This window comes from Salarias fasciatus, chromosome 11, assembly GCF_902148845.1.
Source record: "Salarias fasciatus chromosome 11, fSalaFa1.1, whole genome shotgun sequence".
NCBI classification, from domain to species: Eukaryota; Metazoa; Chordata; class Actinopteri; order Blenniiformes; family Blenniidae; genus Salarias; species Salarias fasciatus.
Window position 1 is genome coordinate 34,859,906 of NC_043755.1, and position 25,096 is coordinate 34,885,001.

The window sequence follows — 25,096 nt, forward strand, 5'->3', positions numbered from 1 at the left end:
GCCCAGATCAGTCCTGAGGAGCTGTTCTCCTGAAACTCCTGAGACCTGCCTTCAGCTCAGCAGAACGCTGACGGTCAGAGCTTTACCCTCCGCTGTGTTTCCTCCTACGCCATGTCCAGCCAAATGCATTCTGGGTAATTTTGCCTCCAAAGCCAAAGTACATCCAGCTGCAGACCGCAGACCCATGTAACACTACAAAACACGCCCACTGTGATGGTCCGGGTCCGGGTCCAGGTCGGGGATGATGACATGATTCCTTCACGTCTTCACTTCCGCTATACTTGGTGCCATGGGCGTGTCTTGGAGGGGCGTGTCTTGGAGGGGTGTGTCTTGGAGGGGCGTGTCTTGGAGGGCCTGCAGTCTGCAGCTGGACCCTCCTCCCAAAGCCTGCAAGTCTGGTCCAATGCAGACTCGGGAAAGTGGGCGGAGTCAGTCACATCCAGGTGGTTCATGCTTGGTGAGATGCATACTTTGAACTGGATCCGGACCTGGATCAGGACTTGGATCAGGGCCTGGATCAGGGCCTGGATCAGGACCTGGTCTCCCACTGATGTTGGTTCACGGGTCCAGAGAGGTCCGGTATTGAGAAACGTCCAGGACTCTGTGGGAGAGTCCTGCTAAGCTCTGCAGGGTGAAGGATCCGGATCCTGGATCCACATCCGGATCTTTCAGCAGAACCCTTGGACCCCCGGGATCAGCCGGAGCTCAATGCAATGAGAAGCAGAATCAACCAATCCAGCGGCGCCGTGCAGGAGAGGCAGACGCAGCTGTCTGGAGGTCAGGGGTCAGGGGTCAGACGTGGAGTGGTGAGGAAGAGCAGCTCAGTGATTGGGGGTTAGACTGTACAGCACGACCGTTAGCCGTTAGCCGCTAACCGTGCTGGGGTGGGACTTCCAGCCATTATGAGCCAGGCAGCCCTGCAGGTGTGAGCAGTAGGCCCCGCCCCCTCCCAGGTGAGGACCGATGCCGACGGAGAACGGTTGCTTCACCGAGACCTCGGAAACCAGAACCAGGTCTCAGAGACCGTCCGTCTTACTAACGAAGGAACCCCGGTCCTGCTGGACAGGAGGAGGGACGGACGCAGGTGTCCACGGCGGCGCTCGGGTGGGGACAGGCTGACCACAGCGCCCCCTGGGGGCTGGGTGTTGAGTCGATACGGATCCTGGAGCACAAAGAAGCTTCACCTTCTGGAGAGGAAAACCTGAAAAACCTCTGGCTGTAACTTTTACTCAAATTACATTTTAAAATCATGTACTTTTGCAATTTACTCAAATTTCAGATGGGTACTTCTACGTGAGTAGGATTTAAAAGAATACTCCGAAGATTTTGGACCGACGCCCTATCCCAATCATTGACAAAGTGAGATAAGCTCATAAATACCTTTGTTGTGTCTGTGCGTCCAGTGGCTGGATCCCAGCTGTTAGCATCGTAGTTAGCTTAGCTCAGCTGCTGGAGGTGGAGAGGAGACAGAGCCGGACTGACGAAAGTGGACAAAATCCTCCTTCCAGTGGTCCAGGGACGGCGTATTAGCACGTGAAGTAAATCTGAATGGTTATAAAGCATTTTAAAAGACGCGTTTTCTTTTCAATCCCTTAAAGCTGGTGTCCGGAGTTTCCGTTCGTTTCCAACGTATCATTTTTTAACAGAGCTTAAATGTGTCAGTCTGGTTCGACACAACAATATATCAGCATAAAGCAATATAAAATTTTATTTATGAGCCCCGCCTTCGTCTCATAGACCCCCATGTTATCCAAAAAAGCGCCGTCAGCGTCAGCCAATAGATTTCGAGCTTCCGCCTTGTCCTGCTGTCAGTCAGCGTGTGGAGCAGCCAGAGAGCACGTCGCTCGCCCAGCAGAGGAGAGTTAGCTCCGCAGCAGATATATCCACCGTCTGCTGAACATCCACCGGAAACAGCTCAACATGGAGGATGCTGCAGGACTGGAGGCTCTCATTTTCACCCCACAGATAACTCGCGTGCACAATTAAAGGTGCGTGGCTTGGTCGCTCATGAAAGCAGAGGGAGGGCGGAGCCTCCAGACTTTGGATTAAAAAAAAAACCTCTCTCTTTCAAAACTCCGGACACGAGCTTTAAAATACGTTTGATTGACAGACCCGCAGAAGGACGTACCGGCGCACAGCGGCTGAGTCTATGCTGCTACTGCTGTGCTCCGGTGTATCCTTCCGCGGAGCACTGCCATGCGCAGGTCTGTGTATCAAAATGTATTTTAACGGATTGAAAAGAAAACATGCTCTGTCTCCTCTTCACCTCCAGCAGCTGAGCTAAGCTAACTACGATGCTAACAGCTGGGATCCAGCCACTGGACGCACAGACACAACAAAGGTATTTATGAGCTTATCTCACTTTGTCAATGACAGGGATAGGGCGTGGGTCCAACATCTTCAGATTATTCCTTTAAGCAAAGTAAAGATACTTTTACTCAATTACAAATTCTTTGCACTTTTCCACCTCTGGTTTCAATCAGGACAGACCTCCACCCCCTCCACCTCCTTCCACCCCCCGCCACCCCTCCTCTCCTCCTCCTCCTCCATCCCCCCCCCCACCTCCTTCAGCACCGTTTCCTCCTTCATGTTTGTTTCAAACACAAAATCTCAAAAAGACCTTTATTGTGAAACAGGAGGAAGAAAAAGGAGAAGCTCCATCAGGCCTTGGCTCCGCCCACAGACTGTCACTCTGCATCAGGCCCCGCCCACTCAGTCTGTGATTGGTCTGCTGACGGCAGAGCGACTCCTGATGGTCCTTCTGCTGTGGAGAGCTGGCAGGGCCTGCTGTCTGCTGGGGGTTCAGTGGGGCCGGGGGGGGTCTGGGTGGGTATGGGTGGGGCCGGGGGGGGTCCGGGGGTCCGTCTGGCCCCGGGCCCTCAGCCCAGCTCCTCCTTGGTCTTGCCCTGCTTGCGGGGCATCTTCCTGCTGCTGCTGTCCTCCAGCTCTTTACTCTTGTAGTAGTGGGGGGCCACCTCCAGGAGCCAGCTGCTCTCCACCTCCACCACCTGGGGGGGGGCAGGAAACAGCGATCAGAGCAACATACCGCGTCCTGCACTGAGCCGGCTGGGCTGTGGGTGGGACCCCCCCGGTACCTGTCTCATGAACTCCTTGGTGGTGAAGACCAGCTCGTGGTACAGGATCCAGCGCGGCTGCTCCTCGAACAGGCTGCTGTTGGATGAACGTAGACCGTCTGCTGCTGCTTCACCGTCTTGTAGCCTCCTTTACTGAGCCGGGCCGTGTGGTAGAAGTACCCCGCCGTCACCGCCTGGGGGCAGGGGGGGGGTGTCAGACACACGGGACACACACCGGATCTGGATCTGGATCTGCATCTGGACCAGCAGGTCCCCCACCTTGCGGATCGGCACGTTGTCGTCGCTGCAGCTCACCACCTCCACCTCGATGCGCTCCATCAGGCCCTCCAGCTGGTCCCGGACATCCCGCGCCCGTCTCATAGAGCGGAACTGAATGAAGTTCTCATAACACACTGAGTGGAGAACCCTGACTCACCCACTGTGGGGGGGGGGGGGCACCAGGGTTAATTTACATTACAAACTGAACTGAATCTGCTAATGCTAACTGTGACGCTAGCTGTGATGCTATGATACTAGCTGTGATGCTATGATACTAGCTGTGATGCTATACTAGCTGTGATCATGACCGCGGGCAGTGGGGGGGCTGGGGGGCTGCAGCACCCTCTGTTTATCACGCAGTCACGCCACATATTGTATTTGTCACGATGAAAAACAAATCCCGGTAAACTTGTCTGGTGCGCCGCGGGATACAGTCAGGTCGGCCTCACTGGGGGGGGGGGGGGGGGGGGCTCTCAAGTGGCCGAGTTGCTCGGTGCCGACTTGACAGTAAGCTGCTTACCAACTCGGCCAAAAGCCTCGTTTTTTTTTCGTGCGCCGCTTCTCCTCACGCAGCAGGCGGAGGCTGGAGGACGAACGGTGAGATGATGGAGGCTGACAGGCTGGAGGTGGAGGACGGACCTGCAGCTTCATGTCTGACGGTCTGTTTGAACCGAGTAGCTTAGCTACGAGCGGCTGTCTGGTCATGTGATCAGATCATGTGACCAGGCGGCGTTTGATCAAACCAGTCGCCTGTATTACAATTATAAAACTGCAAATCGTGGCGCCGCAGCCGTATTGTGATAAAAAAAAAAATCCAGTCGAGGCCGGATTGGATTGGATTGGTGCCGACCTGACTGTAATCCGTGCACTGCTGGTAACCCCCCGTTGGATGAGGGCGCCTGTGCCACGCTCGTGCACCCCCCCCCCCCCCCCCCCCACCCCCACCGTTGGATGAAACCTCCGGCGCTGAGCCTTGTTTTTCTCTCAGCACCCCTGCTGAGAATACGTTCCCGCGGCCATGGCTGTGATGCTAGCTGTGATGCTAACATGCTAACCTGGGTGTAGACGTTGAGCAGAACCAGGTGGTCTCCGCCTGGAACCACGAAGTTCATGCGGGCGTTGTCGGCGTGGACGACCTTGTCTTTGGGCCGGTAGAAGATGGAGTTGTTGACGGACAGCATGGCGGCGATGGTCAGCACCTCCTCCGAGCATTTATACCTGCAGCAGACAGGAAGTGAGAGGCGGGACTTCCCGTCTGTGTGAGTGCGTCGTGGCGTCGGACTCACTGCTCTGAAGCCAGGATCATTTTGCTCAGCATGGGGTCGACCGGCAGCTCCGCCATCCTCCGGCCCAGCTGCAACCAGACACCACCCATCACACTGCTGCCGGGCAGATTCCTCTAATGCCTTGCTCTCTGGCCTGATCAAAGAGGATTTCAAACCTCCAATTATTACAAAATGCCGCCGTGCTGAGGATCAGGGGGCGGAGCCACATTACTCCAGTCTTAAGTCCTGATAGGACCAGGGGCGGGGCCACATTACGTCTCTCTGGGACGTCCTCGACCGTTTCCGTCTCTTGAGTGTCTTTAATGAGACCCGGGGCGCCGGAGGGGATCAGTCCTGCTCTACCGTCTGGAACGGTCCGGAATCCCCATCGACCGAAAGCAGATATGAAATGAAATGACCCCCTGAAAAAGACAAGCTCCGCCCCTTACAGACACGGCCCCGCCTCTTAAGAGACCTGATTTTTTTTAATCTACTAACTTCTTCATGTTCCCAGTTTGACACTTGATGCTTTGAGCCTGAGCGGTGAAAAACATCTGAAGAAGGAAGGAAGTGATCAAACAGAACGGTTCTGTCACTTCCTGTATCAGAGAGCATCAGCTCAACCTCAGCCTGCTTGATGTGAGTGGCGAGCAGCGGTGCATTGTGGGTACCTTGGTGAGCTCCCCCAGATGGTTGAGCGCTCCCAGAGCGTAGAGCTGCTCCAGAGCCAGGACCAGGGTCTCGTGGGGGGGCGGGTTCATGAAGTCGAAGTGAATCAGGTCGTTGATGCCTGCAGGAGGAAGAAGGCGGAGCTTCAAGGTGATTGGCAGATGAGACGCGGCCCCCGGGCAATCCAGAGGTTGTCAGTTTCATTCCCCTTTCCCATTCCCAAAACTGCTCCCAGTGCACGGACCGTGCACGTTACTGACTGGCTGCTAAAGCCCCGCCCCCCCAAGTTACTGGTGCAAGCCCAGGAAGCTTCTGGAAGCCGACAGTGGAGCAATGTCCTCCAGGAACAGGCCCCGCCCCCTTACAGCCACCCAGGCCCCCACCCTCCCCGCCCTCAGGCCCCTCCCCTCCCCAGGCCCCGCCCCTCCCCAGGCCATGCCCCTCCCCAGGCCTGCCCCTCCCTCAGGCCCCGCCCCTCACCCAGCCCCGCCCCTCCCTCAGGCCCCGCCCCTCACCCAGGCTCTTGAGCAGCAGCACCACGTTGCCCAGGTTGGTCCTCTGGATCTCGGGGACGGTCGTCTCCTCCATCTCGTGCTTGAAGGCCCAGGCCGTGTAGAGACGGAAACATTTCCCAGCAGCCACTCTGCCCGCACGGCCCGCTCTCTGATTGGCCGAGGCCTGACACACACCACACACACACACACAGGGTTAGGGTTTAGGACTGTGGAGTGAGAATTGTGTGTGTGTGTGTGTGTGTGCGGACCCGGGAGCAGGGGGTGACGATCAGAGACTCCATGCCGGTCCGGGCGTTGTAGCTCTTCTGCTTGCAGAATCCGGGGTCGATGACGTAGATGATGCCGTCGATGGTGAGCGACGTCTCTGCGATGTTCGTGGCGACGACGACCTGAAAGAGCAGAAGAAGAAGATCCGCATCAGCCCCAGAAAGCTGCTTTAGCATTAGCATCGAATAGCTTTAGCATTAGCAGAGCTGCTGTCTGGCTGTTCCAATAGCCCTTTAAACTTTAGCATTAGCATCTCATCTTTTAGCCTGAGAACTAAAAGAGCTGGATGTAGCATTAGCATAGATGGACATTGCGAAAACCACAAACAGCATTAAAAGAGCTAACCATAGCATTAGCAGTGCTAGCCACAGCACTATCTGTAGCATTAGCAACATTAGCAGCGGTAATGGGTGTGTCAGCAGCAATAGCCATAGCGTTTAGCAGCACTAGCCCTAGCCTCAGCAGCGGCAGACGAGGCGTTAGCAGTGCTAGCCGCGACGTCAGCAGCGATAGCGATAGCATTAGCGCTGTGGACACCTTGCGCGCTCCGGGCGGGGTGGGGTTGAAGATCTTGGCCTGCATGTCGGACGGCAGGTTGGCGTAGATCGGAAGAATCAGCAGCTCTGCGATCTTAGAACCCAAACGACGACAACGTTCCTGAAGGAGCTCACAGCACGCCTCGATCTCCTCCTGCAGGACGGGTGGAGACAGAGAGAGACGGGTGGAGACAGAGAGACGTGGGTGGAGAGAGAGAGAGAGAGACGGGTGGAGAGAGGATGAAACAACTATATGTGTAACAACATATATGTTTACAGGGTGGAGGACAGGGTGGAGGACAGGACAGGGTGGAGGACAGGACAGGGTGGAGGACAGTTGGAAGAATGGGTGGAGGACAGGGTGCAGCGGGCAGCGGTACCTGGCCAGTGAGGAACACCAGGACGTCCCCGGTGCGGCTGGGTGACGTGGATCTGCAGCACCGACACCACGCAGGCCTCCAGGTAGTCCGCCTCCGGAGCCTGGACACCAGGGCTAGCGTTAGCATTAGCATGACAGGAGGACGGCCGCGGACACCTGAGGCGGAGCCCGGCCCACCTTGGTGTAGAAGATGTCCACGGGGAACCTCCTGCCAGGGATCCGGAACACCGGCGCGTCATCGAAGAAGGCGGAGAAGCGCTCGGTGTCCAGGGTGGCGCTGGCCACCAGCACCTTCAGGTCCGCCCGGACCGGGCGATGTCTTTGATCAGGCCGAACAGGATGTCGGTGTGCAGCGTGCGCTCGTGGGCCTCGTCGATGATAATCACACTGCAGGGGGACGGCGGAACGTTCTGGACTTTAGAACACTTCACCTCCTGAGCTACCTGCTGCTAGCTCCAGTTAGCTTCAGCTGCTACCTGCTGTGCTACCTGCTGTTAGCTCTTGCTGCTACCTTCTGTTAGATCCTCTGCTACCTGCTGCTAGCTCCTGCTGCTACCTTCTGTTAGCTCCTCTGCTACCTCCCTGTTAGCTCCTCTGCTACCTGCTGCTAGCTCCTGCTGCTACCTGCTGTTAGCTCCTTTGCTACCTGCTGCTAGCTCCTGCTGCTACCTGCTGCTAGCTCCTCTACTACCTGCTGCTAGCTCCTGCTGCTACCTGCTGTTAGCTCCTCTGCTACCTGCTGGTTAGCACCTGCTGCTACCTGCTGCTGCTACCTGCTGCTAGCTCCTGCTGCTAACTGCTGTTAGCTCCTCTGCTACCTGCTGTTAGCTCCTCTGCTACCTGCTGCTAGCTCCTGCTGCTAGCTCCTGGTGCTAACTGCTGTTAGCTCTTCTGCTACCTGCTGTTAGCTCTTGCTGCTAACTGCTGTTAGCTCCTGCTGCTACCTGCTGCTAGCTCCTGGTGCTAACTGCTGTTAGCTCCTCTGCTACCTGCTGTTAGCTCTTGCTGCTAACTGCTGCTAGCTCCTCTGCTACCTGCTGCTAGCTCCTCTGCTACCTGCTGCTAGCTCCTGCTGCTAGCTCCTCTGCTACCTGCTGCTAGCTCCTGCTGCTAGCTCCTCTGCTTGGTTATTATCTGTCAAGCTGAGAGTTTCCCGTATTGTTCATAATGTGAACCGACTCCAGACACACAGTGGGTAGCTTTAGCATCAGCTGTGATTAGCAGAAGCTCTGATTAGCATTAGCTCTGATTAGCATGGCCGCCAGGGGGCAGAGTTTATGTACATATGTAGAAGCCGGCTGCAGGCAGGAAGCAGGAAGTGAAACGCAGTGACCTCTGACCTGTAGCTGGCCAGGTCGGGCTCTGTGAGGAACTCCCGCAGCAGCATGCCGTCCGTCATGTACTTGAGCAGCGTCCTCTCCGACGTGCAGTCCTCGAAGCGGATGCTGTAGCCCACCTGGAGGACACGGGAGGGGGGGGGGGGTGTGTGTGAGACGGGGTGAGACGGGGGGATGGGGAGGACGAGGGGACGGGGGGACAGGGGCGAGCGGGGAGGACGAGGGGACGGGGGGGACACTCACCTCGTTTCCCAGCTTCACACTCATCTCCTCGGCGACTCGAGCCGCAACAGACATGGCGGCAACCCGGCGAGGCTGAGTGCAGCCGATCTTCATCCCTCCTCTGGTGAAACCCTGAAGGTCAAACATCAGAACACCTGAAGGTCAAACGGCGGCACAGGGAGGTGGAGCAGTGCGTTGCCGTGGTTTTCCTGAACTGTGACTTTCAGAGTCCTCAGGCCTGAATTTGCAGCGTTTGCTGATATTCGGCGTTTTAAAAAAGATTCTTTTCATCCCCGGGATTTTTTTCGGCTCAGCTGTAACGACGACAATGTCCACCTGTCCAAAATCAGAGACGGCTGAGACGAGCCGAGCGAAGGCCCGACTCGCTCCGGAGCCGGATTCTCGCGCCTCCGATGCTAACGAGCTCAGCACGCTGGCGGGATGAAAACTATGCTGTGACGAGGCGACATCACTGATATCGCCTCCGAATCGACTCGGTCGTCTCTGCTGCTCTGGAACGTCTGGACGCTAAACCCGAAGCTCACGTGCGACGGGAGCAGACCACCGAGCTAACGGCATACGATCAGGCTAATCAGCTAGCCGAGCTCCAGGGAAGGCCTGCTATGCTAACCAGCAAGCAGTGTGAGGACCAGGAGGGACGCTGGGGAGGGGACAGTGTGAGGACCAGGAGGGACGCTGGAGGATGGACAGTGTGAGGACCTGAGGGGGACGCTGGAGGAGGGACAGTGTGAGGACCGGGAGGGACGCGGGAGGAGGGACAGTGTGAGGACCGGAGGGACGCTGGAGGAGGGAAAGTGTGAGGACCGGGAGGGACGCGGGAGGAGGACAGTGTGAGGACCGGGAGGGACGCGGAGGAGGGACAGTGTGAGGACCAGGAGGGACGCTGGAGGAGGGACAGTGTGAAGACCGGGAGGGAGCTGGAGGAGGGACAGTGTGAAGACCGGGAGGGACGCTGGAGGAGGGACAGTGTGAAGACCGGGAGGGACGCTGGAGGAGGGACAGTGTGAAGACCGGGAGGGACGCTGGAGGAGGGACAGTGTGAGGACCGGAGGACAGTGTGAGACCGGGGGCGTGTGGGAGGAGGAGGGATGTGGAGGAGGGACAGTGTGAGGACCGGGAGGGACGCTGGAGGAGGGACAGTGTGAGGACCTGGAGGGACGCTGGAGGAGGGACAGTGTGAGGACCGGGAGGGACGCTGGAGGAGGGACAGTGTGAGGACCTGGAGGGACGCTGGAGGAGGGACAGTGTGAGGACGGGAGGGACGCTGGAGGAGGGACAGTGTGAGGACCGGGAGGGACGCTGGAGGAGGGACAGTGTGAGGACCGGGAGGGACGCTGGAGGAGGGACAGTGTGAAGACCGGGAGGGACGCTGGAGGAGGGACAGTGTGAGGACCGGGAGGGACGCTGGAGGAGGGACAGTGTGAGGACCGGGAGGGACGCTGGAGGAGGGACAGTGTGAGGACCGGGAGGGACGCTGGAGGAGGGACAGTGCGAGGACCGGGAGGGACGCTGGAGGGGGACAGTGCGAGGACCGGGAGGGACGCTGGAGGAGGGACAGTGTGAGGACCGGGAGGGACGCTGGAGGAGGGACAGTGTGAGGACCGGGAGGGACGCTGGAGGAGGGACAGTGTGAGGACCGGGAGGGACGCTGGAGGAGGGACAGTGCGAGGACGGGAGGGACGCTGGAGGAGGGACAGTGTGAAGACCGGGAGGGACGCTGGAGGAGGGACAGTGTGAGGACCGGGAGGGACGCTGGAGGAGGGACAGTGCGAGGACCAGGAGGGACGCTGGAGGAGGGACAGTGTGAGGACCAGGAGGGATGCTGGAGGAGGGACAGGTGAGGACCTGGAGGGACGCTGGAGGGGACAGTGTGAGGACCGGGAGGGACGCTGGAGGAGGGCAGTGTGAGGACCGGGAGGGACGCTGGAGGAGGGACAGTGTGAGGACCAGGAGGGACGCTGGAGGAGGACAGTGTGAAGACCGGGAGGGACGTGGAGGAGGGACAGTGTGAAGACCGGGAGGGACGCTGGAGGAGGGACAGTGTGAGGACCTGGAGGGACGCTGCAGGAGGGACAGTGTGAGGACCGGGGAGGGACGCTGGAGGAGGGACAGTGTGAGGACAGGAGGGACAGTGTGAGGACGGGAGGGATGCTGGAGGAGGGACAGTGTGAGGACCGGGAGGGACGTGGAGGAGGGACAGTGCGAGGACGGGAGGGACGCTGGAGGAGGGACAGTGTGAAGGACCGGGAGGGGACGCTGGAGGAGGACCAGTGTGAGGACCGGGAGGGACGCTGGAGGAGGGGACAAGTGCGAGGACCAGGAGGACGCTGGAGGAGGGACAGTGTGAGGACAGGAGGATGCTGGAGGAGGGACAGTGTGAGGACCTGGAGGGACGCTGGAGGAGGGACAGTGTGAGGACCGGGAGGGACGCTGGAGGAGGGACAGTGTGAGGACCGGGAGGGACGCTGGAGGAGGGACAGTGTGAGGACCAGGAGGGACGCTGGAGGAGGGACAGTGTGAAGACCGGGAGGGACGCTGGAGGAGGGACAGTGTGAAGACGGGAGGGACGCTGGAGGAGGGACAGTGTGAGGACCTGGAGGGACGCTGCAGGAGGGACAGTGTGAGGACCAGGAGGGACGCTGAAGGAGGGACAGTGTGAAGACCGGGAGGGACGCTGGAGGAGGGACAGTGTGAGGACCTGGAGGGACGCTGGAGGAGGGACAGGTGTGAGGACCGGGAGGGACGCTGGAGGAGGGACAGTGTGAGGACCAGGAGGGACGCTGCAGGAGGGACAGTGTGAGGACCAGGAGGGACAGTGTGAGGACCGGGAGGGACGCTGGAGGAGGGACAGTGTGCGCCTGGCGGCTTGCCGGAGGACACAGAGGGTCCGGTGTCCCAGTCCTGGTGGATTTGCTCTGATTGGCACTAGCCAACCACCAGATGTCCAACTCTCTCACTTCTGTTCTTCTCAGGACAGACATCGACCGATCGGCTCGATTCATTTTAAAATCCTTCCCGAAGGACGAGCTCCACGTACGGAATCTGTCCTCCGTCAATCACCTCCCAGATCAAACTGGACTGATTGGAATCAGGCGCTCGGGCGCCGTGTCAGTGCTCTCTTCAAGCCGTCCACCTCTGGTGTCCCGGATCTGGTGTCCGAGATGCGGCACGCCTCCGGTGGGATCCAGTGGATCACCTGTGCTGCACTCTGGAGAAATGTGGTTTTAAAGACTCATTTCTGGGACCAGGCTGCTGGATTCGCCGCCTACGGCTTCGATTTGTACTTGGATCCACGTTCCAGCTGCGGAGGTCTTCACCGCTGTGCTGGGCGGGCTTCTCTTTATGCTGACGACTAACTCCTGTACATTTCCAGGCTGAGTGTTTGTGTCCGCGGCCCTCGGCCGCTCACTTCCTCTGGTCCAACATCAGGTTACACTGATTTAAAGCTGTAGTGAGTCACTTTAAATGTCTCTGAATGTCTGTTTTAGCCAGGCCACTGCTAGTGGAGATGACTAAATGCAGATTATTGACCCTCCAGAAAACGGATTATGCGATTGCATGAATTCACGCATAAATCACCCTTTTTGCCGCTGATTATGCGGGGGCCACATATTTTCCAAAAGGGCGCATAATTCCCGCAATTAATCTTCACATTTTACTGCGAAAAAAAGAGAAATGGTCTCGCTGGTTAGAGCTGTTGACGTTCAATGAACGAGTCGTTCGTTGATGAACAGTTCTTTAAGTGAACGATGTGCAAATAGTCCACGCTTCCTTCACGTGTCTCCTGAGTGTCTCCTGAGTGTCTCCTGAGTGTCTCCTGAGTCCAGCTGTCTCCGCTGCTGAACGCAGCAGCTAGCTAGCGGAGGAGGAGGTCCAGAACCCGGAGAGGAGCCGGTGTTTTGGAAGAACTGGTTTCCCTGTTAACTGGCGACTGGGTTTCTTTCAGTCCCTTGTTGCTGATAGATGTTAAAAACCAGACAAAAAGCGTTCAGACCTTTAATGAGTCTGATTTCAACATCTGGGCTACGAGCAGCAGCAGCAGGAAGTGCTACAGGAAGTCAGTCACCAGCTAACAAGGACACCAGTTCATTTGAAACAGCTTGTTGACGGCTTTCACACACACACACACACACACACACACACACACACACACAACACACACACACACACACTTTATCACAGGTTTTAGCAATTGCTAAAATTGTATAAAATGGTATAAAAACCCGCATATTCATTTGCATAATCAAGCATTTTAACTCGCATAATCTGGGATTTAAGTACGCATCATCAAGAATTTGTGCTGGCGTTTATCTGGAGGGTCTAAGATTAAACCGATCGGCTCCTCTAACATCTTGCAGGATTTTTTCAATATATATAATTCTTGCTCTTGCGTGTCGGCCGGCGACATTCTCGCCACTGGGCAGGAAATGACGCATTTTACGTCACAACAAGAAGGGAGGGGGACGGGAGGGTTCACAGCAACAGGCAGAGCGAGGCAGAGCGAGGAAGATAATACTGCTGAGAATTATGACTCGCTGGACACTGTCTTCCCAAATAAAGTCTGAAGTCATTTTGAGTCACATATTTTTACTCAGGAAATGTAGTGCTCATCAGATTATCCAAAGGTAAAACACAGCTGTGGCTGTATTGTGCATTCTAAAAGAGAGAGAGAGAGAGAGAGAGAGAGAGGAGACCTGACGAGAGAGAGAGGACAGAGAGAGAGTTCATGTACGTCCTGGTGAGTTCTTCAATTAGCTGTGTTGTGTGTGTTTATCAGTCCTGCTGGTGAAAAAATGTAACTTTCTTTCTGCACCAACATCACGGTCCAGTAAAGGCTGCGGCACTGACACACTTCCTGTCGCTCTGACACACTTCCGTCGCTCTGACACACCTTCCTGTCGCTCTGACCCACTTCCTGTCGCTCTGACACACTTACACTTTCCCGTCGCGCTCTGGACACACTTCGCTCTGACACACTTCGCTCTGACACACTTCCTGTCGCTCTGACACACTTCCTGTCGCTCTGAACACTTCCTGTCGCTCTGACACACTTCGCTCTGACACACTTCCTGTCGCTCTGACACACTTCCTGTCGCTCTGACACACTTCTGTCGCTCTGACACACTTCCTGTCGCTCTGGCCACCTTCCTGTCCTGGCGGCTCTGCCTCGGCGCTTCTCCCACTTTGTGTGTAAACTTGGTTTTCATCAAGCAGCAGCTGCTGGAGACCAGCGGACAACGCCGGGTATGTTCATCCTCTGACCTGTCCGTTACCGGTCAGCAGGCGCCTCGTCTCCCGTTTTAATCAGCTGTTTGCGTTTCTGTGCAAAAACAAAAAAAAGGAAACAATAATTTCCTCTTCGGAAGAGTCCTGTCCTGATTCACACAGAATAAAAACCGTTTGCAGCGGTGATTCGCGCTGTGGAAACGCAAATCACCGAGGGCAGGTTGGGGGGTGGACACCGGGGACACACCGGGGACACACCGGGGACACTGGGGACACCGGGCTGTACGTCATGTGGAAGCGCCGGCTTTATTACGCACTGTAGCCTTAAATAAAAGAGAAATAATGGGTAGATGCCGCTGCAGCTGCATAACGTCGGGCTGTCACCATTATTACAATATTCACCAATCGCCATTACTTTACATATCGCAACTGAATATTTTTAATATTCACGATTACCGTGAATTATCTATTTTATCCCACAAAGTTGCATAAAACTCAGAACCCGCCGTCCTGGTGGAGCGCCGGCAGCCCGCCTCGGCTGGACGGTTAGCGAGGCTACGCTAACAACATGGAGGAAGAGGAGGTCCTGGTTCAGAGCCACGCACCAGCACGCGCTGTGGATGCATTTCGGTTTTCAGCCCCGTGACGTGCAGGAAGCGAAGCGTAAACTCTGCTGTGAGAAAGTGGCGGTAGAGAGCGCCAACACGACGGCAGCCAGACCGCCATCCACAGCAAGACGCCCGACCTGGGAAGACCCACCAGCACCAGGGGGCGCCGCCGCCGCGTCAACTGGCTCTTTCTCAATCTTTTGGACGACAACGCAAGTATCAACGGGACAGCGTGAGATGGACAGAGTAATGGACAGACGGACAGAGTTTGTCGCTACGGAGATGCGGACGTTCAGTACAGCAGACACACCAGCAGCCGACCAGCAGGCAGGACACTTCTCCAAGACCGCCGCACCGAGACTGGACCGCAACGTGAAGGACCACGTCCTCAAGGAGTTCAGCCAGCTTCATTTTGACCCACTAACAACCCTGGTCCAGCTCTGAAATGACCGCCGTACGGCCCGCCGCCTTGCAGCGGGCTGGACTCTGCGGTCCAGCTGTTCCCCAGACCAGCGCACGGCAGACGGTCCTGCAGAACCCTTCGGCTCGCTCTGGCAGACCGGGCTCACAGCAGAAAACGTTCCGGCGTCGCCGCTGACGGACGCCTCGAAGGTTAAAGCCCCGGCCGACCCGCTGAGGACACGACCTCCCTCTGGCCGTCCAAAGCGCCACGGCGAGGGACGAGGACACAACCAGAGGAGCCTGGGGACTGAGCAGGAGTTCTGGTCTGGACCAGGAGGAGACCTGAGGAGGCTCAGCAGGACGCCGGCCTCCCCAACGCAGCCCAGCTCTGGTGAGCTGTTAATATATTATAAGCTGTAACAAACACGATGCACACACTCTGTAAACACACACACTAACACACAGCGAGCAGGTTCCGTGTAGGAAGTCTGGAAAAAGTTTTTCTCTCCATTCATGTCAGCACTCAGCATGAATTAGTACACCTCTTCAGATCCGTCAGAAACCTTCAGTTCCTTTCAAAATAACATTTTCTATGGCAGAGTATCCCACAAAGTTTTCATTTAGATAATTATCAGTACTTGACTTTATTAGGAGGTGTACTACTTCTGAGTCCAGACAGAAGAAAGTAAAGTTCCTACAGAAACTATTTGCAAACACAAGTTAGATTCGGCTTTACTGGAAATGTGGACTGGAGCTGCGATTCATCTGAAGTGCTGCACGTATGATGTTTGAATTCATGTTGGGTTGTTATTAAGATGAAATGTTATGTTGGAACGACGAACAACCGTCTGAACAGTCCTGTCTTCCTGCTCCACCACGGGGTTCCATGAGAAACAGCGTGGAACCGACCGGGCTGGACGCTGCTGTCCTGGACCCGCCGCCGCAGCACCGAAAGCGCCTGCTGGCTTGACCGACGTCTCATCGGGGGAACAGCGCCAACCTGAGCTAACTTCTGAAAGAACTGCGGCCAGACCCAGATCAGAGCTCACTACGCTACAGACGTCAGGACAGAAATGTGTCCTTGATTGAGCAGCGAGAGCACCTCCACGACGGGAACTTCTGACAAAGGCCACGTTCCTCGGCCCGCGGCGCGAGGAGCCCAGACCGGGGCTGACGGCACCAGAATCAGTCTGGAGGAGATCATCGACACGAGCGAGCCGGAGGAAGACTGCTCCTCCGTCAGGACAGCAGAGTGGGGCGGCTGGACCCCAGACTTCAGGCTGGACCAGAGACTTCAGGCTGGACCAGAGACTTCAGGCTGGACCCCAGACTTCAGGCTGGACCCCAGACTTCAGGCTGGACCAGAGACTTCAGGCTGGACCAGAGACTTCAGGCTGGACCAGAGACTTCAGGCTGGACCAGAGACTTCAGGCTGGACCAGAGACTTCAGGCTGGACCCCAGACTTCAGGCTGGACCAGAGACTTCAGGCTGGACCAGAGACTTCAGGCTGGACCAGAGACTTCAGGCTGGACCAGAGACTTCAGGCTGGACCAGAGACTTCAGGATGGACCAGAGACTTCAGGCTGGACCAGAGACTTCAGGCTGGACCCCAGACTTCAGGCTGGACCCCAGACTTCAGGCTGGACCCCAGACTTCAGGCTGGACCAGAGACTTCAGGCTGGACCCCAGACTTCAGGCTGGACCAGAGACTTCAGGCTGGACCCCAGACTTCAGGCTGGACCAGAGACTTCAGGCTGGACCCCAGACTTCAGGCTGGACCAGAGACTTCAGGATGGACCAGAGACTTCAGGATGGACCAGAGACTTCAGGCTGGACCCCAGACTTCAGGCTGGACCAGAGACTTCAGGATGGACCAGAGACTTCAGGCTGGACCCCAGACTTCAGGCTGGACCAGAGACTTCAGGCTGGACCAGAGACTTCAGGATGGACCAGAGACTTCAGGCTGGACCCCAGACTTCAGGCTGGACCAGAGACTTCAGGCTGGACCCCAGACTTCAGGCTGGACCAGAGACTTCAGGCTGGACCCCAGACTTCAGGTTGGACCTGGACTGAGACGGTACCTGCTGCAGGAAGAGTTCCAGCCGCCCTCATCTGATCCTCTGACCGCTCCCTGGAAGGCGGCGCGGCGGAGAAGCAGCAGGGAGCTTCGCTGCGTCGTCTGGAGGTCGGTCCACAGGAACACGGCCACGCTGCCTCGGGCCAAGTCAGGGCGATGTTAGTTTCCTTTCCAGGAGTGAAAACCTTGACCGACAGGGATCTGGATCTGGTTCAGGAAGGCTGTAGTGTTTTGGTTGTTTCTTTCTTCTTTTTTTTTTTGTGGGGGGGGGGGGGGCACCTGGCTGTCACTTGAAGTTTTCTGTTGAGCAGCACACAGTGTTCATACTGTAGCAGCAAACATTGAAGTGTTTTGTCATTTAAAATGGCCTGAGCTGTTTTCACTCCGAAGAGCCAAACAGGTGAAAACATTGTTCCTGTTTCTGAAAAGACCCAGAACAGACCGTCGCTCACTGCCGCCGCCATCTGTTTTTTCAAAACCTAAAGGTAAAAAGACACACTGTGTCTCCGTGGTTCTGTCGGTTTGTTTCCGTTGGTACCGACTGACTCTGAAGGCTGGTTTTCGGTCCCTGCCTCTGTGTTGATGGAATCTGTTTGCGGAAGTCAAAGATACTTTTCGTCTGAACGCTGATCTGAACTTGTTCATCGACTAAGAAGTCAGAGAAACGCTTCTGTCTGACCGCACGGTACTTTCCTCAGGTTCAGCTGTGACAGGAATCCTCTTCAGGACCGGAGGAGTTCCTCATGTCTTCAACATTTTTATTGCTCTTATTCCTTAAAGTGTTCAGTGCAGCACGAAGCGTGTTTATTCAAAGCTAAATAGAATATAACAGCAGAATGTAAAGAAAAAAACAGACGATATGTTCGTCAATCGCAATTATTTGTCTGACAATTAATCGTCTCCAAAATTCCTAATCGTGACGGCTCGAGCATAAATGGCCCTTCAGAATTACCCAGAATGACTTTACATATCGTGGAGTCCATGTCACATGGAGCTATTCAGATGTGAAGCGGACTTTGCTTCACCGTCGATCGAGTGTGAAGACTGAAGGCGGCTACGCTCCATTCATCTCTCTGCTCAGTCGATTCGGTGAAAATGAAAATCTCGGACGGAAGAGAAGCGAGTAACAGCACGATCAGTCGGCTCACCAGGTCGTCTGATTCCCCCAGAAAAATACACAATTTTTGAAAAGCGAGCGTGAAAGACGGCATGAAAGGAGGAGAAACAGAGAAGAGGAACATCTCTGCAGAAAGGGAGACCGACGGGCTTTTGGCCCGAGCGAGGGTCGGACTAACGAGGGGAGAGAAGTCGACACGGAAGGCTATCCAAGCTACAGGCGGTCCGAGCGATGTGAAGAAAACACCGAACGACCGGAGAGCGAACCGAGCGGCTCAGAGGAGGACGGAACCGTCGCCACGACCGAAAACACAGAACGCACCGAGGCGAGCAGGAAGAGCGGAGACGAGCCGAGGCGGAAGGCCTCCGCCAAACGCTTCCCGCGATTTTTGCGTCCAAATACCATTGCAAACAAATGGGAACGCTGTCTCCACCAGCGACACACGCGAGTGTCGGACGCGGCGCGTTCTTGTCGCGTCAGACCGGTTTCTGCGTCCGGGCGTCGGCGCGTTGAAGCTAGCAGCGGCGCAATTTTGTTAATTTTGTTACGTGTTGCGACTTTGCGTCCGACGCTGAAGTTGGGAAATCTGAACTTTTGACGCGTCGCAATTTTGCAGCAAACCAATCAGAGAGCGTCTCCGTGGTGACGTAGGTCAGGGGGCGGGGCCGGGAAACACTGGCGCAGCTCCTGGAGCGACGCTGAAACTCAGCAAACTCCAAGCGTCTGTGGATCACATGGCGCTCCACGCACGGCGCCGCCGTCTGGCTTCATTAGCATACACCACTCGCTCAGCAGGGTTAGCATGATGCTAAGCTAACAGTTAACGGCCGGAAGCCCCGCCTTCTCACCACAGATGTGTCGCATCAAAACGAGCCGCGTTGTTCGGCGTCGGACCTCAAAACTGACGCGCGTTCAACTCCTCGTGTTGTAGCGGCTTTGACGCAAAATGGCGTTGGGTGTGGACGCGGCTGAAGAGCGGCGTTGCAGGCTGGTCCACGCCGCAGAACAACCAGCCTCTCTACCGGCGCAGAAATCTGTACGTATCCACGGCCTTCCTGAAGACCACCGCGCGTGAAAATAGCCAGGATTTCATCATCAACCCCTTTCGCTGAAAACCCAGCGTCACTCCTGTCGCCTCTCAGCCTCCGACGCTGCCGCGGGCCATCGAGCCAAACCCCCGCCGGCTCTGGTCCAAGGTGGATCCGCATCTGCTTTCTGGAGTCTAAACTAAAGAGACGATCCTCCCGCCCTCGCTGGGAAACGAAGACACAATCTTCATGACGCAAACGAGTGTCTTGGAGCGCGATTACCAACCGAAATAAAGACGAAAGAAAGACGTAGACCGCCATCAGAAAGACTGTGAAGGCTCTCCGGCTCCAGACTCCCACCCCCCCACTCAGAGTCCACTTCCAGACCGGCCACGGTTCTTTGCAACAGCGACTCGTCCCAGATTCCACTGGAGAACGTCTCCCTGACGAGAGCCAGGCGGCCGCCACGGGGATCTGAGACCAGAAGGAATGTGGGCGCGCTCAGGCAGCAGGAGTGAAGTGTGGAACTCCACCGTGAAGCCACAGTTCCTGTTAGGAATCATGTTAGAGAGTCAGACCGACCCTGGGTCTGCGTTCTGACGCTCCGGTTCGTCTTGTGGGAGTCGGCAGTCGGAGGGCTTCACCTCTAAAAACAGAAGTTAAACTAGGGCTGGGCCGTATGGCGAAGTCATATCACGGTTTTCTAAAAGTCATACCGGTTTCACGGTATTTGAAGGTATTTTTTTCATGCAGAGTGTTGTTACACACATTTTCTCTCTAATAAGAAAATAATGACTGCAGTTGATGGGCTTTAAATCGCCCATTTCACCGTCATAAGGACTGTCCTGTTTGTTTTCATGTCCAGATTGCGCGATTGGATCGTTGCTTTCTTCCTGGTGTGCAGTCCCTTTAGAGCGCGTCCTGAGTGGACGTCTGGCTGCCGCTGCAGGCTGAGCGGACGGGAGGCTGTGGGTCTGAGTTTATGGCATTCTGGTTCTATAAAACGTGTTTTCGGCAGAGGTGGTGAAGCTAATTGCTGGTGCTAGCACCGCCGGCTAACACTTCTGCTCCACAGCATTTGCAAAGATAGTAGCTCGGTCCACGTCCGACGTTTTAAAGCGAAGAGCCTAAACCACAGACGTGGCTCCTCCGTCTGGCGCAGCTCCTCTGGGTCACGGCGTGTTCTTCACTGGGACGCTCGCCGGCAGCAAAACACGCCGTGTTGTTGGTGCGCGGCAGTGAAATGGGTCCCCGCTGAAACACTTCACCGCCGCGCACGTTCCGGTTGCTTGGGCTGTTCACCGGTGCTGCGGTGTATGAAATATTCATATCATAACGGAAATAAAGACCGGATTTCGATACGAACCGGCACACCGCACAGGCGTACGTTACAGCATTCTTCACAAATGGAAGTTTGTTCTGATTTGTTCTCGTTTAAGATTTAAGTTAACGTCCAGGCAGATCGCAGGGAATCCACAGACGCTCTTCAAGTTCTCGTTGATACTGACTTTGATGCAGAATATGAAATAATCACGCTTAAAGCTGCATTAAGGAGTTTGCACGCCCCCCAGCGCCCCTGCAGGCCTCTGGCGTAATGCAGCTTATTGAAAAACTCGTGCCTGTGGCTAGCGTGCACGGAAGAGGGGAACTAGATCTGCTGCGTGTCGTGTGCAGAAGTATTCAGATTACACTGCAATTGTGGCATGTGTGAAGGGTAGGGATGAAACAGAGTCCAGGGAGCTCGTCGCGGGATTCACCGCCTGGAGCAGCGACAACGGTCTCATTCTGAACTCCTCTAAGACGAAGGAGATGATCATTGACTTTGGCAGGAAGCCTCTCATCAACCTGTCATCATCGACGGAGAGAGGATTGAGGTTTTTCACACCTACAAATACCTGGGTGTGCACCTTGACCACAGACTGGACTGGTCGGAGCAGCTCGGGTTCTGGATAAGAGAGGACAGAGCCGGCTGTTTCTCCTGAGGAGACTGAAATCCTCTGACCTGTGTGGTGACATGCTGGACATTTTCTACAGTCTGTTGCTGCAGGTGCTTCTCTTTGGGTTGTCTGTTGGGGCGGCAGCATGACAGAAAGAGACAGCAGTCGGCTGGACAGTCTGATCAGGAGGTGTGCCTCTGTGACGGGAGGAAGGTGGACTCTTGGAGCAGTCCTGGAGAGGAGGATGAGGCTCTGCTGCAGAGTATCTGGAGGAACCCCAAACCTCCACTGCAGGACAGTGGCAGCTCAGAAGAGTGACCAGAGTAACAGGCTGCTGTCACTGTGCTGCAGAACCGAGGCTTCCAGAGGTCGTTCTACCCTCAGCAGTCAGGCTGTTCAACAGATGTGCCTGAGTCCAGCCCAGTACAGTATGAACACTTTATTACTACTTTATTGTAGGGCTGCCACGATTGGTCGACTAATCACGATTACGTCGACTACTAAAATCATCGACGACTAATTTAACAGTCGACGCATCGGTTTTTTTTTTTTTTTTGTCTCGAAACTGCTGCGGCGCGTTCCACTGCCGCGTCTGCCTTTCTCTATTTCACACACATGCGCAGTCGTGTCAGCCGCGACGTGTCATGGCTACCGGCGGCAGCGGAGCTCAATAGTGTGGGAACATTACAAGAAAACATCAGATAAGACGGTGCAATGCAGTATCTGCAGGACAGAGCTGGCCTTCCACGGCAGCACAACAGCTATGCGTGAACACCTGAAACGGAAGCACGTGGTGGCTCGTGACAACGATGAAGAGGGACCGTCGTCTCGGTAAGCTAATAATATTAGCATAGAGGGCTAACGTGCTATTTACTCATAGCTGTCAACGTTAACAATAGCGGTGACGATTTGATTCATTAGCTGCCTTTAGCACACATATTTCATGTGTTTCCTGTAACGTTATAACAGTGATGTGTTTTAATAAGAAGTGACGTCACGCTAATGTTTTCTAACGTTATGTTTCAGTGCCAAAAAGTACGTTCTTCTTCAATGGACGACTTTGTTACAAAGCCAACTACCTGCACCCCTCAGCAAGCAAATGTCCTGACTGAATCCATTCTGAACATGTTGGTGACGGACATGAGACCCCTGTCCATGGTGGATGGTGAAGGGTTTAAACAGATGATCAGACAGTTTAACCCGGATTATCATGACAACTACCTACCAGGCAGATCCCACTTCACCACACTGAGGGAGCAGAAATATCGTTCAACCTTGGAGAAGGTCAGTCTCTCTTTCACTCTATTTTCAATTTAATTCATTGACATTAATCTGTTAAAAAATGTTGCAAAAGCAACAACACAATAAATATGATTTAATAAGCAAGGAACATTAAAACATAAGAATTAAAAAAGATCACAGCTCTCTCTCTCTCTCTCTCTCTCACACACACACACACACACACACACACACACACCCACACACACCACACACCACCACACACACACACACACAACACACACACACACACACACACACTAGTGACTTAAGAATTCATCATGGTTAAGGCAAGCAATGTAATTTGTTTTTTGTTTTTATTTAAATGTTGAATGTTTATTATTTAACCCACTTGATGCATAAACTGACAAATGGTTAATAATGAAAAAAACACTATCTAATTTTCTTCGTATTGCTTACTATTCTTCCAAATCATGTCTTTCAGGTAAAGGAGACTCTCAGGGGCATCAACAGTTTGCTTGCACTGACTACTGATGTGTGGACCAGTCGTGCAACAGAGGCTTACCTTGGTGTGTCATGCCATTTCCTGAGTCAAGATTGGAAGATGAAGACCTTCAACCTTTCCACCTTGCCTCTTGAGGAGAGGCATACTGGTGCAAATATAATGACATGGATGGAAGAGGTTTTAGCAAAGTTTGACATCTTGCCCACCAAGATAAAAGCAGTCGTTCACGACAGTGGTTCCAATATGGTGGCAGCAATGCCACTGCTTGAAGAAAAACATGGATGGGCCTCTATCCGCTGTGCTGGACACACACTCCAGCTCATAATCAACACTGCTCTCAAAGAAACCAACATCAGCAGAGCATGAGGTGCTGCTAGGCAGCTTGTGGAGCACTTTAAGCGAAGTGAGCTGGCCAGTACAAGTTAAAGATGAAACAGGAGCAAATGAATGTGAAGCAAAATGCCCTGATCCAGGATGTCAGTACAAGATGGAACAGCACATTCCACTTGATAGAAAGACTCCTTGAACAGCACTGGCCTGTCACTGCCACTCTGTCAGATCCCGAGGTAACTCCAAGGGGGAAAACACTCCTTTGACCTGAAGCCAGAGCAGTGGGAGCTGCTTGAAGAATTGAAGCAAGGGTTGGCACCTTTTGAGATTGCTACTGTTTACCTTAGTGGACAGCAGTACACAACTATTTCAGATCTTCCACAGGTGGTCAAAGGGCTGACACGGGCTGTACACCGAAGCCAATTTGAGACAAGCTCAGGAAAATACTTCATTTCCAGTGCAGGAAAAGGGATAACACAGAGATGGGGGAGTATTTGCACTATCTCAGGAGACAAAGAAAATCCGGTTCTTCTTGCTGCTGCCTTGGACCCGAGATACAGAAAGCTGAAGTTTTTGACTCCCGAAGATGGCATCAGACTGCAGGGGAGGATTGAACTGCTTGCTGTCAAAGAAGCAAAAACAACTGAGACACAGGATGCAAAGCAGAGGGCCAATGGTTCAGGTACAAAGAGTGCTCTGGAAACCCTTCTTCAGTCGGACACAGACAGTCTGAGTGAAAATGAGGATGGAGAATCTGAGAACGAGAGAAACATCCAAGTTGTGATAAATGAAGTTCGGCTGTACTTTGGAGAGGACTCACTTCCGAAAACGGTAGACCACTGAAATGGTGGAGTGAAAATGAGGGGCGTTTCCCCACACTATCAAAACTCGCCAAGTCGTTTCTGTGCATCCCTGCAACCTCCACCCCATCGGAGCGGATTTTCTCTGCAGCAGGGAACATCTGCTCCCAAAAGCGAGCAAGCTTGTCTCCAGCGCATGTAGAGATGCTGACTTTCCTGGCCATGAACAAGAGCCTTGTATAGTTTGGCATGATGTAGAGTCGGAGTATGAAGTTGAAAACAGTTGATGAGCACCGAACACAAAATGCACTTTTGTGTGGTCTGAGTAAGTGAGATGGAAACTTGAATAATTCCTTTGTTACAGGTTACCTCATTGTTGCGGCTGCATTTGATACCAAACACAAATTAAGGAAATAAAAAAAATTAACTTGAAGGATTTATTTTTGAATTGTTTGGGAAAATGCCTTTTCTTATTTTTATGGTACACAGTTAAGTGTTTTTTGCATGTTTCAATAAAGGTTTAATAAACTATCATCTGAATTGTCTACTTTTACTTAACATATACCTTAAGCACTTAAAGCTGAAAACTAATTATGGTTTTATATATATATATATATATATATATATATATATATATATATGTATAAAGAGCAGCTTCATGGTGGTGTGATAAACTATGTTTTACACTTAATTTACATATTATGTGATTAGTCGACTAATCGAAAAAATAATCGGTGATTAGTCGACTACCAAAATAATCGTTTGTGGCAGCCCTACTTATTGTACTGTTGTTATTTACTGGCGTGCAAATGATTTGTGTGCTGCTGGACACCTGAATTTCTCCCTTGGGAGATTAATAAAGTTTTTATCTGTCTATCTATCTATCTATCTATCTATCTATCTCCTTCCTCGCTCGTTTAGTAGCGCTCGAGTAAGATTCAAGTTTCCTCTCCCTGGTGGAGTCTGTGTGGAGCTGCAGTGCTGGAAGCCAGTCTGTTCTGACTTCCTGGAAGATCCTGCTCAGTTGTTGCTCACTAAGCATCTGGCGGAGTAATGGCGGACAAAACGAAACCTAACCAGCCGGAGCGCGCATTACGTCATTCCTTTCAAATTCTCCCCAAAAAAATTCTGGAGCCGGACCGGCACTGTGACTTTCAAGTGACAGTTTAGCCTGTTAGAGGTTCTGGTAATGAATATGTCAGGGCACATTGTACACATCATTAACAATGTGGAACATATTTATGGTGGAAAATAAGTATTTT

The 25,096-nt window shown here is 54.0% G+C and overlaps 1 protein-coding gene across 1 annotated transcript in view; it reads right to left on the reverse strand.

The window, feature by feature from the left end:
- Positions 1–2,608: 2,608 nt before the first annotated feature.
- The window catches only part of dhx16 (DEAH (Asp-Glu-Ala-His) box polypeptide 16), a 54,281-nt gene continuing 31,793 nt past the window's right edge, over positions 2,609–25,096 (reverse strand). Inside the window, 17 exon segments of the mRNA XM_030103508.1 lie at positions 2,609–3,008; positions 3,096–3,175; positions 3,178–3,268; positions 3,354–3,487; positions 3,490–3,513; positions 4,405–4,571; positions 4,640–4,707; positions 5,290–5,408; positions 5,803–5,965; positions 6,051–6,191; positions 6,607–6,759; positions 6,986–7,018; positions 7,020–7,085; positions 7,162–7,292; positions 7,295–7,371; positions 8,325–8,440; positions 8,565–8,675. Of these exon segments, the coding sequence (XP_029959368.1) occupies positions 2,880–3,008; positions 3,096–3,175; positions 3,178–3,268; positions 3,354–3,487; positions 3,490–3,513; positions 4,405–4,571; positions 4,640–4,707; positions 5,290–5,408; positions 5,803–5,965; positions 6,051–6,191; positions 6,607–6,759; positions 6,986–7,018; positions 7,020–7,085; positions 7,162–7,292; positions 7,295–7,371; positions 8,325–8,440; positions 8,565–8,675 (1,803 nt within the window). The 3' untranslated portion in view covers positions 2,609–2,879.